The sequence below is a fragment of the Chionomys nivalis genome, chromosome 10 (genome assembly GCF_950005125.1).
Source record: "Chionomys nivalis chromosome 10, mChiNiv1.1, whole genome shotgun sequence".
Taxonomy (NCBI): Eukaryota; Metazoa; Chordata; class Mammalia; order Rodentia; family Cricetidae; genus Chionomys; species Chionomys nivalis.
Genome location: NC_080095.1, coordinates 8223013 through 8244413, shown reverse-complemented (window position 1 = coordinate 8244413; position 21401 = coordinate 8223013). Strand labels below are relative to the sequence as shown.

The 21401-nt window shown below is 38.3% G+C and overlaps 1 gene segment (V, D, J or C); it reads right to left on the bottom strand.

Moving 5' to 3' along the window:
• Positions 1 to 230: 230 nt before the first annotated feature.
• On the bottom strand, positions 231 to 679 carry LOC130882747 (Ig heavy chain V region 102-like). The segment is given in 2 exon segments: positions 231 to 559; positions 634 to 679. Coding segments are annotated over 2 exon segments (375 nt in total).
• Positions 680 to 21401: the final 20722 nt, after the last annotated feature.

The following is a 21401-nucleotide window of genomic DNA, read 5'->3' as shown; positions in this document are numbered from 1 at the left end:
GGTAGTGACTGGTAAACATCTGGTCCAGTTATGGCCTGCTCTGAGACATCTTGAATCAGCATCACTTCCTTCGAAGCAGTCCTTTTGAAAAGGTGACAACAATCTTAAAAAACTGATTTGACAGACAAAGGGACACTCCTAGTGATTATTTCTCAGCAAGTCTCCAGGCTAATCTCTCTGTCAGCTCAGTCTAAGGGCAGCTTCCTGCTTCTCCAGGGTTTCTGACACACTCAGGATGTGGTTGCAACACTGTGTCTTGCACAATAATAGACTGCAGAGTCTTCAGATGTCAGGCTGCTGAGCTCCATGTAGGCTGTGCTGGAGGATGTGTCTGTAGTCAGTGTGGCCTTGCCCTGGAATTTCTGAGCATATTTAGTTTCCCCATCTGATGGATCAATCCTTCCAATCCACTCCAGTCCCTGCCCAGGCTTCTGCTTCATCCAGTACATAAAGTAGCTAGTGAAGGTGTATCCTGAAGCCTTGCAAGACATCTTCATTGAAGCCCCAGACTTCACCAGCTCAGCCCCAGACTGTAGCAGCTGGATCTGTGAGTTCACGCCTGCAGAGAGAAAGGCAGAATGGATGCCATTGTCACCTGAGAGTGTGGAAATCTGCAATTGGTGAGACTGTTACCTGTAACTGCTGCCAATAGGAAGAGGACAATATAGCTCCATCCCATGGTGAGGACCTTGTGTGCTCAATGACTGTGAAGAGGACACTGATCATATGATGTTATGGTGTGTGCACGTCCCTGTATTAACCACCATATGTTCATGTGATTTGCATATTGGTGAGCAGAGAATTTCTTAAATAAAGACCTAGTCCAGTTGGAGAAAAAAGGAGGTACAGGGCACCTGGGTCAGGTAGCAAGATGGTGAGGTTCAAATCCTAATCTTTTCCTGGAAAATGATCTCATACTTCTTCCTTGAGCACTGTGCAGACCCTCTGTAAATCAAATCAGAGCCTAAGATCTCAATTGATTTCAGGCCTGAAACAGTTACTTTGCTTTGAGACAAGGTTATCAGATTGATTTATAAGAGGTGACTTTGCTTATTCTTAATTATTTATTGATGTATGATATATATTGTGATCAAATCTACCACAAATATGTCCCTCTAGATCAACTTGGGACCTTCCAATTTATCTCTTTCCCAAATTCCTGACCTCTTTTCTTCATTAACACAGTGAATCCAATCAGTGCTATATGCACACATAGAGGTGGGATCATTCTCAAGTACATAGATACCTACAGAATCCATACAAAGAGAAGTGATTATAATTTCCTCATCAGTCTTGAAAAGGAAATAGTCTTCCACATTTCTGTGGGTCTTCATGAGTCCCTCTCCATCATGTTGCAGTATTTTAAAATATTATTGCATTTTATTTAATGGTGAGAGCAGTGCACAATGCACCAAGGGGGATGTATTTACCACTGGGGCAATTTAAGAAATTAAATTTTTGTATTTTCCAATGTGGCTGCATTCAATCAAAATAGTATTGTTAAGGCTGCCAGTAGACATCTTTACATGCTCAGCAATGTCACAGGCTCTCAGTCTGTCTTTGTGTTTGGCTGCATTTGTTCATGTCTTATGCTGGAAACTATAGTGACTGTTAGCTCATATGTGCAATGGTCAAGTCAAGTAGTAACATTAGAATTCCAAGAGTTTCTCTCCTATATTCTGGATCTTACATTCTTTCCAGTGACTCTTTGTGATAAACATTGTGCTTTAGGTGGGAGCTTAAATGACTCATCTGAGATTGTGTACTCAAACATTCATTTTCAGCACTTTGAGTAGTCATGAATGTCTGCATTAATCATGAAATTCAGCACAGAAGAAATTTTGGGATTAAGGCTGAGAGAAGCATCAACTCATTAGGAATAGACATAGATATTTTTAAGACAGTTTGACAATATGGCCATTAGTGATATAAGTAGGATCTACTAGGTAAGTAGTATGTCACATCCAGTCATGGGTATTTTTTAACATGTTTACCAAGAATGAATACTTTCCTATGAATCTGACCACAAATCCACGTAGAAAGTAGTTCATTATTACATAACTACTAGGCACTAGTGGATACATCTTAGCTGAAGTCTGATATTGTAGATCATGAGGTCTGCTACTTGTAAGATTATTGATGCCTTTTCTCTCCCTTCAGGCTGTTATCACATTTCTGCACTGAAAGCTTACCAAGCAGGGAGAATTTCCTATTCGGTTCAATGTTGGTTTCTCTATGCCCTACAACTAAAGTCCGCAACTTATAGTGAAATATAGATTGAATCAACTTTGTTGTTCTCTTTTTACCTGAGAATGATTATAAATAATAAAACACAGTACAGCAAATGCAGGCATGAGCTGGGGAAAGATTGTTTACAGGTTGATGTAGGAATAAATTATTGTAGTTACATGAATGAATTTGTGTTCAGATTTGGTGTGGTTTTATAGATCTCTTGATACAGTATTGTTCTCAAAAATTATATTTTAAAGAAAATTGTATGAAAACTAGTGATATGTATATAAACTTGTCATTTAGTTATTAGCATTGCTCCTTTGGTTTTCCTGATCATGTTCTGTGGATATAAGAGATGGTATGCTTCACAAAAATATGAGTTACACAGCTCATGAATGAGATTTGTAGACCATGATGTCTGCTACTGTATAAGATCCTTGATGTCTTTTCTTTCCTTTCCTGCTGCCTAAGTCCTTGCTACACAAGAAAAATTACCCAGCAGGGATAATTTTCTGTTTATTACAAAGTTGGTTTCTAATTAACTAATGAGTATTTGAACACACATAGCTGCATTGGTGAACTGTTCTGCTTCAAGAAACCATGAGTTATTAATGAACACCTCTGTATGGGCACAAGACAGCTCTCTATGATTTAATAATCAGAGAGGCCCCACAGGTGTTGAGAACAGTATGAGATATTGCCAATGTTATCATTTGTCTACATTAGCTCAATAGTTAGACCATGTTTCTGAGAAAGAATTTAAAATATGAATAAATCTTAAGAGCTAGAAGCGGTGCATAACTCCAAGGAAAGAGTGTCACAGAGACTGGAAAGGATTCCGAGTCTGCACAGATTCGATCCTAATGGGGTCCCAATGTTCGAAGAAGAACAAGGACACAGACTTTCATCCCCTAACCAAGAAGTTCTATAATTGATACTTCCTTGCAATGGAAATGTTTGTTTTCTCTGTTGAAGTTTATTGGGTGTACTCACTACATTCAGGACTGGACACAAGTCCAGTAGTAGATGGCTAACACAGAATAAATACAATATTTTACAGATATTTTCTCTGATTTCACATTGTTCGTTATTTCTTCAGTCTTACTCAAATTTCCCTACATAACATTAGAATATATTGTACATTTTTTCAAAAACTGTTTAGAGTAAATAAAACTGAATAAAATTTTAAAAGAATATACAAACCCGTGTGGAGTTTGACAAGGAAACTACTATGTATGACCATGGAAACATCACATGTCAGTCACAGCTGGTGCAAGTCAGTTAACAGACTTTAAGAAAGGAAACCACAGAGAATACAGAATCCCCTCCACACTTCAACCCATCTCTCTAATGGGAATTCTTAGCTTCATTGTGCCCCCTGCTGGTTCTTTACTCCATTGCAAGTTGATTTGTCATGTCTTACACTGAAATTGCACAGTCTGGTTTAATTTGTAACCTAGGCATTAAATAGTGTTCAGCTGCATATGTAAATGGCTTTTGATTAACCTGGAAATGCTGAATAGATGTTTCAGAAATTGATTTTTGTTATGCCTATATAATTATCAATGTCCCTCTCAAATATAAGTTTCACCCTGGTGATAGTTGTATGTATCCAACTCTAGCAGTTCCCCCTTGTAACATGGTGACCACAGCAAAGAGCAGAATCTTGGCTGTCTTCATTGTCTATCCCTGGGGCAAAGCACCTGAAGTCAGAGAATCACACAGTCTTGAGTTTAGTTCATGCTCCCGCCTATTTCCAGACACAAGAGCCACCAGAACAGGAGGCACTATTGTGGTACCTATAGATCAGTTAATAAATTCAGAAAAATATATTAAGAAGGACATAGAAATATAGTGAATGTATTGGTAGTTATCTCAAAGGTTACCCTTAACACATCTCCTGCAAATGTTCTTCTTTTGATGACCCACATAGTAATTAGGCAAGTGCTCTATAAATTTTGATAGGGACATGCTTCTACTAATTTAACTGTATGATAGAAGCTTGCATCTTAATGCAAATTATTGTATCTCCCCAGACAACCCAATTCTACATATTTCTATACCCTGGAATAATGTTGAGCTTTTTCATCTAAAGCAGTCTGCCAGAGGGCTGTCTCCATTCTTCTTTAAGGTCAATTACACAGCTTCCTTTCAACACTTCTTCCCCATTGTCCTCAAGGCCTCTTAGATAACAGACCAAGATGGATAAGAGGACACTCACAGAATGTATACCATGACTCAGTCTGTTTAACAAGCTGCAGTTTTGACAGGACTCATAATTATGGTTCCTTTCTACCTTGATTCAGTTATGGTTAACAGTTCAAATATCAGATATGGATAACATCCAGACCTGGTATTTCAGATACGAAAAAAGTAGATATGGTTGGAATATATCTGGCAGAGAATGTGTTAGTAAAACTTTTTAAGAGATGAATGTTTTCACTGATGAAAAATGTTTTAGAGGGTTGAGGATTTAGCTCAGTGGTAGAGCGCTTGCCTAGCAAGCGCAAGGCACTGGGTTCGGTCCCCAGCTTCAGAAAAAAAGTAAGACAAAATAACAAAAATGTTTTGGAATGTGCCCCCAAAATGATATAAGCTAACAGCAATATATAAGTTTTTACATGCATATATCATTAAATATCAGAAATGGACATTCACAGAATTAAACAGAACTGTGTGGTATCGAAAGTGAGGCTATTCACATATGTTTTACTCTAACTTCAGGATCACAAATCATATGGACCTAATATTGTAGGATAGAGGAAACTGGGACCAGTCCAATGCATGGCTTCTCTTCAATCACAAGTCGTATAAATTCGATGTCCTCTGGGTGTCAGAACACTGAGAAACACCCTGACGACAAGATTCTCTTTTCACATAGAGGAGCAGTTATCCCTACAATCCAGGGTACTGCAGGAGGTCGTGGGGCTCCCCTTGGATTTCAGCGTCTCTATTCTCCTGGGTAATGTGCATGATGGTGTGCTTCATAGCCCAGTATCATGGGAAGCTAATGGCTATCATGAGTGTGAATGTGCAGGAAATTTGGCCTAATCAGTGATTCTTGAAATAGTGATATCTTGAACTTTCTCAACTGAAGAATTATGATCCAATTCACTTCTGTTCATGGTAAATCACTCACTTTGCACTGTTTTATAGATAGAGTAAATAATTGCACATTATTGCATAGGAGAGTGAAAACATTGATATGAATGAGTAAGCACTGATCCATGTCAGGTCTAGGTGACTCTTAGAAGCTGAAACAATTTTGAACCTAGTACTTAAACAGGCCTGTGTTTCCAAGAATGGATAATGAGTGACAACTTGAGCTAGAGAAAATGAAAATGGACCAACAGTAGGAAGAGTCTGAATCTTAGAGATTTGCACCTGACCTTAAATCCTGTCCTGATAATGTCATGTAAGCCAATGAGAAATAAGTGAATGGAAAGTGAATTGTAATCTTTGATATCAGTAACAAAGATTTATTTGACTCTGTCTATGCTTGAGAATGTCTGGAAGGGAGCACTTTTCTATAGTGACTCTGTACATGTTGTGATAAAACATCTGAGCAGTAAAACCTTTAGAAATCTTCATAGATTCTACTGGATTATAAGAGATGGAATCAACAGTGCAGTAAGAAACTGACCAGAAATTGGAAACTATCCAACTAGCTTGTTCATGTGCATGCCAGAAACATTAATAAACATGTTTAGTCTATACACAGTATCCTCATTTGTTGAAAAATTCAATACACAATTTTGGAGGGAGATTCTAGCATGTTTTATTTGAATTTTCTTTAGTGAAAAAGTTATTTTTAAGCAATACACTCTGACCATAATTATTCTTTTTCTGAACTACTTATAGATCCTCCTCACCTCCATATTAACTGAATTGCACAGCCTTTATTTCTTTCAATCTTTAAAAAACAACCCCATCTCACTTTGTCTCTCTTAATGTTTATCTCTGTCTCTCTCTCTCTCACACACACGCAGCCTCATTAAAATACAAAAACAAAAAACCAAAATATATAAACAAAATACCAGCAAGGCAAGAAAATGCCCGAATAAATTTATGTTGTTAAAGAACCATCTACAAAATTACCTCTGTATGATTTATTGGTGTTAGTATAAGACCTACTGGGAAGTATGTTAAATTGAGCCAGTTAAATTCCTCTGAAGTGCACTAATTTTTCTTTGTATGTTCATACCAATTGCAGATAGTTTCTTCATTAGGATTGAGAGTCCTGTCTATTTCCCCTCATGGTAGTAGAATCCCATGTTTTTTGAACATGTTAAGCCCTGTGTCTACTTCCATGGTCTAGTGAGTTCATATGTGTATCAATTCTATTGTGTGTGGAAGAGGCTGTTTCCTTGGATTCATCCATCACCTCTGACTGTTAAAGTCTTTCTAATTCTTCTTCTATATCACTCCCTGAATCCTGAGGAGAACGTTTGTTTAAGACAACAGATTTATAACTGAGTGGTCTAATATCTCTCTTGTTCCATAGATTGTCTATTTGAGATTATCTGTTATTTCCCTTATTGTGAAAGAAGCTTCACTAATGATAGTTGCGTGAAACACTGATTTATATGTATACACAGGCATGTCATTGGGGATTATTTTATTGTTCTATTCTTTAGCACAGTGGCCTCAACCTTCCTATTTGCTGCAACCCTTTAATATATTTCCTCATGTTGTAGTGACCCCATAACCATAAAATTATTTTGTTGCTATTGCATAACTGTAATTTTACACTATGAATAATAATGTAAATATCTGGCTTGCAGGGTACCTGATATGTGAACCCTGTGAAAGAGTTTTTTTGACCCTTGTGAAATGGTTGTTCATTTCCCAAAGAGGTCATACCCCAAATGTGGAAAACCATAGCTTTAGCATAACATTGGTTTTCCTGTAAGCAACCTCATTACAATTTCTAGAACATTCTAGTAGTTTCTTGCATGGTTTACATTTATGGAGTGGTCATTTTTTAATTAATTAATTTATTTATTAAAATTTTCCACCTCCTTCCTTCCTCCCATTTCCCTCCCACTTCACCCTCCCCCTCCCTCTTCCGTCCTAAGAGAAGTAGTGGGAAGTTCAAGGTCATCTGCCCCTCCATCCAAGTCTAGGAAGGTGTGAATCCAAACAGAGTAGGCTCCCAAAAAGCCAGTAAATGGAATAAAAGAATGGCTGATTACTTCCCCAATATTTGTTCCATTAATGAACACACAAGCATATCTAACAGGCAGATCACCATTGTGGGACACAGGTTGTTGTTAGGTTTATTATTACACTTCTCCTCTGAGAGCATGCCAAGTACCTTCCACTGCTACAAAGTCAGTAGATAAGGCATCCAGTAAGTTGCCAATTCAAGTTCTCCAGGATCAATGAAATACATGAGTGTTGTCTTTAGCAATAAGGTTTTACCATCAGTTTGTGGAGAGCAACCAATAGCCTTGCCAATATCTTGAGTTACTTTGTGATTAACGTGAAGCCACTTTGTCCAATGAATGTTTGTCCAGGCACAATAATTTTCCAAACATAAAGTAGTTTACTGAAGATGAATGTTGCAATAATTTGGAATCTGCTCTTTTGGGGAGTTGAAGCCAAAGACTGAGTGGAAACACATCTCTAAACCACCTGAGTTAGAAAAAAGACACTCTTAATACTTAAAAAAACTATTGGACAACAGCTTCATCAAAGATACGACTTACCTTTGTAGAGCATAGAGATTAGAAAAGTCATTAATGACTATGAATACAAGCATGAAAATAACATAAAAGAAGCATAGATAGTATCAGGAGGGAGTTCTACTAAGTACAGAATTTTGCCTGCATTTAATTTTTCATACACTTTTTTAGTCCAAAACAACAGGGGGAAAGAGAAGAACAACAGCTTTAACATGATAGATACAAAGAACAACTAGAACAGTTTTTTGATTCAATACTTTAAGACATCAAATCATTAGCTTTCTGTTGTTTAAGCAGTGATACCACCCTAGACCAAGTATCCAGAAGGTCGACACTCCCAAGGTGGAACCTCCTATTTCAAAAGAAGGAGCAGAGGTATGCTTGAATATCATGATCATTAGTCAGGGTGGAGTGGATCTACCTATATGGACCATCTTACTGTCGAAAGGACCAACTAACCGCACCCTAGGTCAGGATGTGCAGTCATGGTTGTCAACAACATTAGACAAGCAAAAACTCTCTGATATTGAGACAAGTTGGAAATAGGTTCACATTTTTGGGCCTCCACAAAATCTTAGCAATGGCTTCTCATTTCTGAACAATTGTTTTTTTATTTATATGTTTTTTATTATTCAAAACAATTTTTATATTTAAATATATTTAAATCATATCTTCTCCCTGAAGTTCATCCGGATTTTTCCTCGTCCACATTTAAGTTTCTTCTAAAAAATAATCACACCAATGCCTCAATACAACAACAAATTATTCAAAATATAGAAAACAAAATACAGTATCACCCCCCGCTAAAGCTGCACCAAACTGTAACCAAATAAAAGAATGCACAAAACACTGTGGAGTTCATTATTTGTTGGTAAACTATTCTTGAGGCTTTCTCTGGAGTGGTTGACATACCCAGTGTCACTCCACTAGAGAAAAGTGATTTTGCCTCTCCCAGGAAGTATAAATGACAGTTCTGTTGTTAACTTTTACCCTTGTAGCTAGGTTTTAATTCATTCATTTATTCGTTTTTAAAGAATATAACAAAATATAGTACAGTTTAAAAGGCACTTAATTTGTGTATCAGGAATCCAGGGCTCTGAAACAAATAGTGTAGAGGAATCTCCAGAGGCTAGCAGGAAAATTGTCCACTCCAAAACCCATAAATTGTAAGAGGAAGGCACAGAGCTGAAAAGCAGGCTGGACTATTGGGCTGCTGTCAGCTGAGGCTGTGTCAATGTGCTCTCCATGTAGCAGTATCTGCAGAATAAACACTGGTGATCTTGAGGAATAGCAGTGGTTGGTGTCCTTGGAGACTGTGAGCCAGCTTTTCAGGGGTGTGTTGTAAAACTGAGTATCATCCCACCAAATGATTGCTAGCCACTCCAAACCCTTGCCTGAGGGCTGATGGATCCAACCCACACCTATGCCAGAAGTGCTCAGTGAAATCCCAGAGAAAGAGCAGGTCAGTATGAGATCCTGGGAGGGCTGCAACAGCCCAGGCCAGTTTCCTTCAGCATAACCTGGGACAGGACAACTGTGGAGAAAAGGAAGCAGAGGATAAAACTGGAATAGATGATAATATAGAAGTCTGCCATTTAGTGATCCTTGACACTCACATGCAGGGTGAATCAGCAGCAGGAATGAAGAAAGAACTCTACTCATGTCTGCACACCATTGAGTATTCAGACCCACCTTTGACTTTTAAACCCAGGGTTGGGTGGATCCAGGAGAGACTTGCATTCCATTCCAGGCACTGTCTTTGATGAAGGACTTAAGTTTTAGGACTCAGGGAAAGCCAGTCTGTGAGGGGAGGCACAGAAGACTTCAATGGAGTTCACCTTTTTTTCCCAAAGAAAATAGCCCACCTGGTAGAGCAAGGCCTTGTGTATACAACACATCTGATGAGTGCTGTGTGAATGCAGCAGTTAAGAGTAGGTGACCTTGCAGGCTGGCAGTTATGCAGTCTATAATTGCATAGAAGAGAGTGATAGTTCATTGATTACTGATCTGTTACTTTCCTGTCTCATGTATTTGAGATTTCTATTTATTAAATATCATCAGTAACTTCATCTTTATACTGCTCTCTGATTCTTTAAAAACAGCACCAACAGAAAACATAAACTGTAGGCAAACACAAAGTGATCTCAATTCTCTCAGACCTCATGCATACTGGAAGAGGGCCAGAAAGACAGAAGAAACTGAAAGTCAGCACACAGGGCCTAGGATTTTATTCACTGCTACTGTGATGTTAAAACACAATGTAATATCTTTTTCTTGACACTATGGATGTTTTAGAGTTAAAAAAGACAATGATTTGCCTAACTTTGAACATCTTTCACAGTGACTTTGTGATATGAACATGTCTGAAAATATAGAAAAAAAAAAAACTTGAGTAAACTGATTTCTTTAAAGAAATCTATATCAAAAATGATCAACACATTTTTAGCACTAAACTATCTTCTTATTCAAATGTTTAAAATATAAAGGCATCAAAATGTGTCTAAAACAAGAGTTTGCACTTACCACAAAGTTATAGTAACATTGCATAAAGAAACCAAACACTCAATGCTGAGAAACAGCTGAGGCACTGAATCCTCATGGAAGGATGGACAATAAGACCTTCACATACACTTAGTTCATTTTCCAGAGCATTTCAATGTCACAATGATTTTTCATTTATGATTAAATTATATATATATATATTGAAATAGGAACATTATCTCCATGATATTCAAAGATAATCATAAATGTCTTCATCAAAGGCAAGGAGTAGAATGATTCCAAAATTAAAATAGGATACTGGAATGAATGATAACACCAGAAAAGAGACTCTTTACAATTCCAGCTATTATCCATAGAGTAGCAGTGAACATTATTGAGTGATAATAACAATGTAAATGGCAGTTAGTTATCATCATTTTATTTATAGAGAAGGAGGCAGAAAAACAGACACTCAGATTGTTTCTGTGTAAATCTTCAGTCGTCTCTGCCATCTCAGTTCCAGGACAACTTGCTGCTCCTCCAGGGTTTCTGACACACTCAGGATGTGGTTGAAACACTGTGCGTTGCACAGTAATAGACTGCAGAGTCTTCAGAAGTCAGGCTTCTGAGCTCCATGTAGGCTGTATTGGAGGATGTGTCTGCACTCAATGTGGCCTTGCCCTGGAACTTCTGATTGTAGTTCGTATTACCTAATGCAGGAACAATATATCCAATCCACTCCAGGCCTTCTCCAGGCCTCTGCTTCACCCAGCTAATATAGTAACCAGTGATATCATCAGAGGTCCTGCAGGACAATTTCACTGAGGTCCCAGGCCTCACGAGCTCAGGCCCAGACTGCTGCAGCTATACCTGGGAGTGGACACCTGTAGAGAAAAGACAGTTTAGTTGTCATTGTCACCTCAGTCCCTGTTTCCTCTTCAGATTTTGAACTGGAATGCTCCTTTACCTGTAGTTAGTGACATGAGGAAGAGAGTGATCCAGCTCCACTCCATGGTAATGACCTGTGTGCTCAGTGATTGTGGAGAGGACACTGATCATATGTTGTTCTGGGTGTGGACATCTCTATATTTACCTTGTAATTTGTATATTCATGAACAGTGAAGGTCCTAGAACAGCTTTAGAAGAAAGAGGTAGAGGACCTTGGATCAGGCAGAAGGATGTTAAAGTCCAGTTCTAATTTTTTATGAAAATGAAACCCATACAGTATCCCCAAGCCTTGTGCAGGTCTGTGGATGTAACTTCAAGACATAAGCTCTCAGTTTACCAAAAGACTTCAGCCAGAGACAGTTGTTCCTCTTGTGACAAAAGATGTAGAGTTAGTGGTTGTGAAAAGGATTTCAAAACTTGTAAATTAAGAGAACTTCTAATCTTTTCGCATATACATGAAAGTGACAAGTGTCTCTCTCTAGAAGATTGCATACTAAAACACTTACACAAATGATCAAAAGTGAAAATGTCTCAGAAATTTTTGCACACAAATGCTATTGCTCCGTTGTCTACAGTAGATAAATTATATATATAACTACATGTCTTTGAACAAATGACTGTATCAAGGAAACATGATATATATGCTATAAAACAATCTATTCATCAGAAATATATAAGCAACTTATATAACTTTGAGGAAAATGAATGCAATTGGTAATGACATTATTAAGTAATTTAAGACCCTCTCAGAAACAGATATTGTCTGAAACCTATTGTCTTAGATATTGTATAGTTAGAAATAATTGTCAATGCACATATGTAAAGACGTAGAACTGAAAATGCCCAATGGAATAAAACTGGAAAATGGATATGGAGGGGCAAGGAAATGATAGGTTGACTTTATAGGGTAAATATGTACAGTGGACATTATATACCTATATGAAAATTCTAAACATTTGAAATATTGCTATTTTAGAATAATTTTGTTCATCCCTTGCAATTTTCATTAATGAAAGCAATGTATTTTCATCATATTCTCATCTACTATGTCCCTCTTATTCCCCTTATTATCTCTCAAAACAAAAAGTCTTTCTTCTAACATATTGATCTCTTTTGTTTATTAATGAAAAACTCAGTAAGTTTAATAAATGCTGTCTGTATGGATATGGTTGGTGTTATCTTCAACCTCATAAGTAACGACCAAGTGGGCATAATTCTCCAAATAGTGATTCTAATTTCCTACGTATTCTTCCAATCCTAACATCTCCTCAGCTGGCAGTGATCCATGGGTAGTCGCTCCCCCAAGTGAGTTGTAGTCTTTTAAGATATACTTTGTTTACAAGAGGGAGGGGGCCGGGCACACATGTGCCAAGGAACTTAGAAGCCAACTTATGGAATTCAGTTCTCTTCTTTTAAGAGGTGGCTTTCAGAAATAAAACTAATATTGTCAGTTTGGCCAAGAGACACATTTACCTTCTAAGTCTTTCCACAGGCTTTCACTCTGTAATTTTAATTGATCTGATTTTCTGCAGGACTTAGGCTGGTAATAACAGCTGGTAAGAGGTCATTTGTGTAAGATTACATGTCAGTCGCTGTGTATAGAATTCTATGATTTTCAACCTCATTCGGGAACCTTACATTCTTTCTTTTCTTTGTTTCATTATGATCCTTCATTTGGTGGAAGGAGGAGATGAATACAGAGGATTCACTGTGGCTGAGTACTCAGTCATTCGTTCTCTGCACTTTGACCAGTCATGAATGTCTACAATGATCATTATACACTGCGCACAGATGCTTCTGTGGTCAAGACTGAAACCAGCACTAATCTATTATATATAAACATATGTATTTATAGGCAGTTAAACAACATGACCATCAGCAATACAGCTAGGGTCTACTTGGGCTGTATCATTCCTAGTCAACACTTTTTGAACATGTTTACCTGGGATGGTGTCTTTCCTATGGAGCAGTCACAAATCCAGTTAGAAAGCAGTTTTTCAGCATGTAACAGTAATCATTAATTGGTACCTATTACCTGGAGGCTGATAGACTAGAGTTCAAGGACTGGTACTGTGTGGGAGTATTGATGTATTTCTCTCCCTGCAAGCTTCACAGCACCTTCCTGCAGTAGACAATATAAACCAGCATGGAGAATTTCCAATTCAGTTCAATTTTGACTCTTTTATTTTTTTTTTGGTTTTTTGAGACAGAGTTTCTCTGTGGTTTTGGAGCCTGTCCCGGAACTAGCTCTTGTAGACCAGGCTGGTCTCGAACTCACAGAGATCCGCCTGCCTCTGCCTCCCAAGTGCTGGGATTAAAGGCGTGCGCCACCACCGCATGGCTTTCAGTTCAATTTTGATTCTCTATGGCCTACAAGCAGAGTTGCATGCCATGAAATTCAGATTAAAACAACACCAATGATACATTATTGCCCCAATAAGATTTACTGTAAACAACAAAAAAAAAAGACCCCAAATACAAGCATGCATGTGGGGAAAAGGGTAATCTATAGTCACATGCTGAAGTAAGTGTAAACTTCTGTAGTGACTTTAGAAATCAGGTTGTTGATAGCTAAAAATACCTTGTACAATAAAAGAACTTCTGGGGTTATCACCATCCCTGATTTCAATCTGTACTGTAGGGAAAAGTAATAAAACTTTCATTGTATTGACATAAAAACAGACAGATTGATCAATGAAATTGAACTGAAAGCCCAGAAGTAAATCCACAAACCTATGAACGCTAGATTTTTGAGAAAGAAAAGGTATACAATGGAAAAAAGCAAGTATCTTCAACAAATGGTGGTCTAAATCATTGTCAACATGTAGAAGAGTGCAAATAGGTCCATATCTATCATCCTGCACAAAACTCAAGGCAAAGTGGATAAAAGAACTCAACATAAAAACAGATACACTAAACCTGATAGAAGAGAAAGTGGGGGTGGGGGGCTGGAGAGATGGCTCAGAAGTTAAGAGAATTGCCTGCTCTTCCAAAGGTCCTGAATTCAATTCCCAGCAACCACATGATGGCTCACAACCATCTGTAAGGGGGTCTGGTGCCCTCTGCTGGCCTGCAGGCATACACACAGACAGAATATTGCATACATAATAGATAGATAGATAGATAGATAGATAGATAGATAGATAGATAGATATTAAAGACAAAAGAAGAGAAAGTGGGGAATAGCTTTGAACACATTGACACAGGAGAAGATTTCCTGAACAGACCATCATATCACAGGTAATAAGATCACCAGTTAACAAATGCCACCTGATGAAACTTTAAAGCTTTTGTAAGGCAAAGGAAACTATCAAAAATAACTAAATGGCAGTTTACAAAGTGGTAAAGATCTTTGCCAACCCCACATCAAACAGAGGGTTAATAATGAAAATATATAAAGAACTCAAGACTAGACATAAAGAGCAAATAATTCTGGGTTCTGGCTATGAAAAGCAATGATGCTATAAACATAGTTGGGCATATAACTTAAATGCCCCTCAACCAAACAATGGATAAGCAGAATGTGGTACATTTACGCAATGGAGTACTACACAGCAGAAAAAAAATAACGACATCTTAAATTTTGCAGGAAAGTAGATGGAGCTAGAAAACATCATTTTGAGTAAGTAACCCAGACCCAGAGAGACAATTATCACATATTCTCACTCATAAGTCATTTTTAAACATAAAGCAAAGAAAAGCATCCCACAAATCACAATTCACAGAGAACCTAGACAGCAATGAGGACCCTAAGAGAGACATACATAGATATAATCTAAATGGGAAATAGTAAAAGAAAAGTACTCTTGAGTAAATTGGGGGCAAGGGTATCTTGGGGGAGGGTTGAAGAGGAGGGGAGAGGCAGGGAGGGGAGCAGAAAAAAATGTAGAGCTCAATAAAAATCAATAAAAAATTTAATATAAAAAATAAGTTATAGATCTAAACAGAGAATTTTCCACAGAGGAATCTCAGATGATGGAAAAGCTCTTGAGAAATTTTCAATATTGTTAGCCATCTTGAACAAGGAGGGGACACTGAGGCTGTCCCTCAGAGGTTCCCAATAAAAAATGACTCTGTGATCCCATATTACACCTGTCAGAATGTCTAACATTAAAATCACAAGAAACACATCATGCTGACAAAGGATATACTGTAAAAAAACCTTTCTTCCACTGATGAAGGGAGTGAAAATTTGTGAAGCCTCTTTGGAAATCAATATGTCAGTTTCTCTGAAATAGTAAACCTCTTCCTCAAGATCTACCTATACCAACCTCATGCATATACCCAAAGGACACTCAACTCTAACAAAGGACACTTGCTCAACTATGTTTGTAGCAGCATTATACACAATAGCCAGAAACTGGAAACAAACGTGATAGCCCTCGAACAAAGAGTGGATAAAGAAATTGTGATACATTTACACAGTAGATAAATACTCAGCTATTAAAAAAATGACATCAAGAAATTTGTGGACAAATGGATAGAACAGGAAAAATTCATCCTCAAAAGACAAACATGGTATGTACTCAATTGTAAGTGGATATTATCTGTAAGGAAGAATCATGCTACAATCCACAGGTAATCAAAGTAACAAGGAGAGTTCAAGGTGTAATATATGAATCACCCTGGGATGTGGAAAAGAATACACATCATGGTTGGAGGTGAGGTTTAAGTGGGACAGGAACAGAAGGGGTCAAAATATGGACGATGGTGAGGAGAGAGTACCAGGAGAGACAGCTGAATCTGAGAAGCATCTCAGGGACAAGATAGACAGCTATCACAATAGAAATTCCCTGGAATTTATGAAGGTGACACTGACTGGGAATCCTAACAATGGGAGATACAGAATCTGAACTAATAATTTCCCATAAGCATGCAAGACTTTCAGTGGAGGGACTGGGAAAGAAATCCATCCACAAACATCCAGTCTAAAATTTTTCCTGGCTACAAGATATGCTAGGGTATAGGTGGCACAGAAATTGTGGGAGTGCTATAACTGGTCCAGCTTGAGACCCACGCCACGCAAGGGATCCCACCCTTGACACTGCTTGGAGGGCCAAAATTCAGAGGGTGAATAGCTCAGTGAGTAAAGATAAAAGGACATGTGAAAAAATATGAAATGATTATTAAAGCAATTCTGATATACTCATAGATTGGTGCCTAGTCCAGTTGTCATCAGAGAGGCTTCATAAAACAGTTAATGGAAACAAATGAAAAGACCCACAGTTGTAGGGACATAGCCCCACCCATTGGGGGCGTGTTCGCCTCGGGCTAATGTTTACGGATAAAGCTGCCGGGCGTGAGCCCAGCAGCCCTTTTTCTTTTGCTCCGCTTTTCCAGTGCTCCGCGGGAACCTGTGGTCCTGTAAGTCTATTTCCTTATTAAAGCTGTATATATCTATATAATCTGTCTGCATTCATTTGCTCCGCCACATTTTGGCATCCCAACGTCGGGCTATTTTGCCCCCGACCTGGCACAGGGGGTCGCAAGCTCCACCTTTCCCAGCTAGTTACCGGAGCTCAGGAAGGCGATTTACAGCGTGCTCCCTGCTCGATTTCCCTTCCCCCACTCCAGGCCACTACAGTCGCAGAGCAGCGACCCCCCACAGAGCAGTTAATAGCTCCCTGCTTCTTCCAAACCCTCACTGCCTGATTTAAGGGAAGCACCTGCGGTTTTGAAGCAAAAGCCGCCAACCCCTTCCCTTAACAGGCAGTACAATAATTTTTGTTTTGAGTTAATTGTTTCAGACCGGCTCTGGCTTAGACCACGTGGACTTAGGGGCATTTCTTTAGCCACCACTGGCAGGAAAACTTCATTAGAGGTACATAATTTTCTTTTATAAATAAGAAAAATGTCTGAAAACATTACCATTCAAGACTTTAACAGCCTTTTCAGTTGTACCATGTGGGAGATTTTACAAGAAGTGTCTGTCAGCCCACAGATATGGATCTTTCTGGGATTCGTAGTTTTCCTTGGTACTGTATGGTTTGATAATAGAAATATGATAAAGTCTTTATGAGACGAGGTTGAACGCTTAAAAACAATTGAGAATGACAACAATCTTCTCAAAAATCAGTTTGAAGTTCTCCAGGCAGAGAACAGATCTTTGTTTAACACAACTCGACAAACTGAACAAAATTTGGAAGAGGTACAGGCTGATATTAAGGAGAAATTAATTACTATGGAAGAAGGAACAGCTGATTTGAGTCGTAAGCTTCAGTCCCTTTCAGTAGGAACCAAAACATTAACGGCTGATATTAAGGAGAAATTCATTACTATGGAAGAGGGAACAGCTGATTTGAGTTGTAAGCTTCAGTCCCTTTCAGTAGGAACTGAAACATTAACTGAGAGAATCAAAACTGCTGAATGTGACAATCGGATTTTGTCTAAAGCTTATGACAGGTTGGTGGAAAGATTGTCTATACAAGAAGGCACGGTATATGCTATAAAAATTATGTCCAAAGATGAGACGTTATCTCTAATGGACAAAATTCATACTTTAGAATCCTCAATGAAGGCTTTAGAACATAATTCTGGACAGGAGATTCAGACATTAAAGAAGGCAATGGTGAATAGAATTGAAAAGATTGAGGAATTTCTAAATTCTGAGGAAGAAGAGCAAGAGGTAGAAAGGCAAATTTTAACTAAATCTGTGGGTAAATCACTCCGGGACAATTCCCACAAAGCTCTACCTACAGTTCTATCTGCCTTTCCAGTTGTAACAACAGAGAAAGTAGTTGGTTCCAGAAACCCTAGGGTCATCAAGGAAGATACATGGTAACCTGTCCGTATGAATGATCTCAAAGAAATTAAACAGGCTGTAATGACTTTTGGAATGAATGCCTCTTTTGTTAAAGAGATGCTAAGATCTTGGGCCACAACGAATAAGGTCACGCCCTCTGACTGGTTTCAGCTGAGCTCTGCTGTCCTTGAGAGTGGAACGCAATTGAAATGGAAATGCTTATTCAGGCAAGAGGCTAGACTTTTAGAACAGCAAGAAAAAGCAAAGGGAATTGAGATTTCCATAGATCAAATTTTGGGAGAGGGGCTATTTTCTGACCCTCAGGAACAAGCTAATTTGGATGAAAACACACTCTCCGTGTGTACTACAGCAGCCTTAAGGGCTTGGGTGCAAGACCCAGGACAGAGGATGGAATCATTTGTCAGAGTTAAACAGGGTCAGAGAGAACCCTTTACTGACTTTTTACAAAGAATAACTAAAGCTGTACAAATAGGGATATCTGACCCAGAAGCAAGACGTATAATGATCGAGACTTTGGCTTATGAAAATGCAAATGTGGAATGCAAAATGATTTTGGGACCTTTAAAGCTCAGATCAGCGCCATTAGAAGAATGGGTCTTGCATACACTAGATGTTGATACATTTGACTATAGCACTGAAGCATGGGTAGAAGAAGCAATTTCCAATGGTAAAAGGAGACATCAGAATACAAAATGTTTTAATTGTGGCAAAATGGGTCATATGAAAAGGAATTGTAGACAACGGATTTTCAGAAATAATAATAATGCATCTTCTAGAAATAACAGAAATAGGAGGACTCAGCCTTCAGGTTTATGTAGAAGATGTGGAAAGGGCAGACATTGGACGAATGAGTGCAGGTCTACAAGAGATAGACAAGGCAACCTGATACAGACGGGAAACGTGAGAGGGGGGGCCTCACAGGCCCCCATGGCAAACATGGTTCAGTCATTTCCAGTTACTACAGAGAACGTGACTCGTCAGGACAATTAGAAAGCCCCATGCCTACTGTTACAAGCAATAATGATCAGAAAGATGAGTTCCGTGTGTTTTGGCAAACTTCTATAAATGACCAAAGACCAAAGCTGAGAGTGTGTGTAAATGGCATTTTTATTACTGGCCTGCTGGACACAGGTGCGGATGTAAGTATAATTACCCCAGAATCTTGGCATCCATATTGGCCTCTTCAGAATGTAAATGTTCAGCTCCTGGGAATTGGAACCCTATCTCGAGTAAGGCAGAGCACGAGATGGGTTGAATGTATAGGACCAGAGGGACAAATAGGAAAATTAAGGCCATATGTAGCCAATATTGCAATGAATTTATGGGGTCGTGACCTATTACAACAATGGAATACCCAAATTAACATTCCTGCTACTTCTAGAGCCTATATTTCTGGGGATAATATTAAAAGATATTACAAACGGAGAAAACCGGCCATTCGGGCTGTACAAGAACAAGCAATTGATGTCCCTTCAGAGATACCAACAGCCTTGCCTTTAAAATGGTTGACTGAGAAACCAATATGGACAAAGCAATGGCCTTTAGCTGAGGAAAAGTTACAGGCTTTAGAACAGTTGGTACAAGAGCAATTAGATACTGGACATATAGAAGAATCTACCAGCCCTTGGAATTCTCCTGTATTTGTGGTTAAGAAAAAATCAGGTAAATGGAGAATGGTGACAGATCTCAGGGCTATCAACAACCTATGGGCCCTCTGCAATATGGAATTCCTTTGCCCTCTTTATTGCCAAAAGGATGTCCTCTCATAGTTATTGATTTAAAGGATTGTTTTTTCACTATACCTTTACAAAAAGAAGATAGAGAAAAATTTGCCTTCACAGTGCCTACTTATAATAATTCTCAACCTTCGAGGAGGTGCCACTGGGCCGTCCTCCCCCAGGGTATTTTAAATAGCCCCTCCCTGTGCCAATATTTTGTGAATCAACCATTGCAAATAATACACAAGAAATTTCCCAAATCGATAGTATATCATTACATGAACGACATTTTGTTATCCTATTCAAACATGGATACCTTGAACAGACTGTTTGAAGAAATAAAAATACTTTTACCAAAATGGGGATTGCAAATTGCTCCTGAAAAGATTCAGAAGGGAGATTCTGTTAATTATTTAGGTTATAAAATAGGTTTACAAAAAATTAAGACACAAAAGGCACAAATTCGGAGAGATCGCCTACGGACTCTTAATGACTTTCAAAGACTATTAGGGGACATTTCCAGTCTACGGCCAGCTATTGGGATAACACCTGATCTAATAATTCATTTGAACAAAACCTTGGATGGTGACAAAGATTTAAACAGTCCCAGAGAATTAACAGCTGAAGCAGAAAAGGAACTGACGATGATTTAGGAAAAATTACAACAGGCACATGTGGATAGGGTAAATCCAGAGCTCGATTGTATTCTCGTCATACTACCATCAAAAATTTCCCCTACAGGAATTTTAATGCAGAGAGATGATATTATCTTGGAATGGATCTTTTTACCACATAAACCAAGTAAGAAACTGAAAACTTATGTGGAAAAAGTCTCTGAGTTAATTATAAAAGGCAAGTTGAGACTTCGTCAACTAGCAGGCATAGACCCAGCAGAAAATATAGTGCCTTTCACTGCGGATGAACTAAGGAAATTATGGGAAGATAATGAACCATGGCAAAGAGCTTGTGCTAATTTCTTGGGAGACATTAATAACAACTATCCAAAAAGCAAGAGGCTTAACTTCATAAAGAGAACTTCTTGGATCCTTCCTCGAATCGTCCGTGATACTCCAATAACTGGAGCCCGTACGTTCTATACTGATGCCAATAAATCAGGGAAGGCAGGTTACAAATCAGAAGATTTGGGTAAGGTGGAACAAAGTCCTTATGATTCTGTCCAGAAGGCAGAATTATATGCCATTCTTATGATGCTAAGGGATTTTAAAGAACCTATTAATATAGTTACTGATTCACAATATGCAGAAAGAGTTATTTTACATATTGAAACTGCTGAATTTATACCTGATGATACAGAACTAACCTCTTTGTTTATCCAGGTGCAAGATTTGATTAGGAACAGGCTTTGCCCTATGTACATAACACACATCAGATCCCATACGGGTCTGCCAGGTCCTCTAGCACAAGGTAATGCAGAAATTGATCAATTATTAATTGGTAGTGTGCTACAAGCCTCTGAATTTCATAAAAAACAACATGTTAATAGCAAAGGTTTGAAGAAAGAGTTTTCTATTACATGGCAACAAGCTAGGGAAATTGTAAAGAAATGCCTAC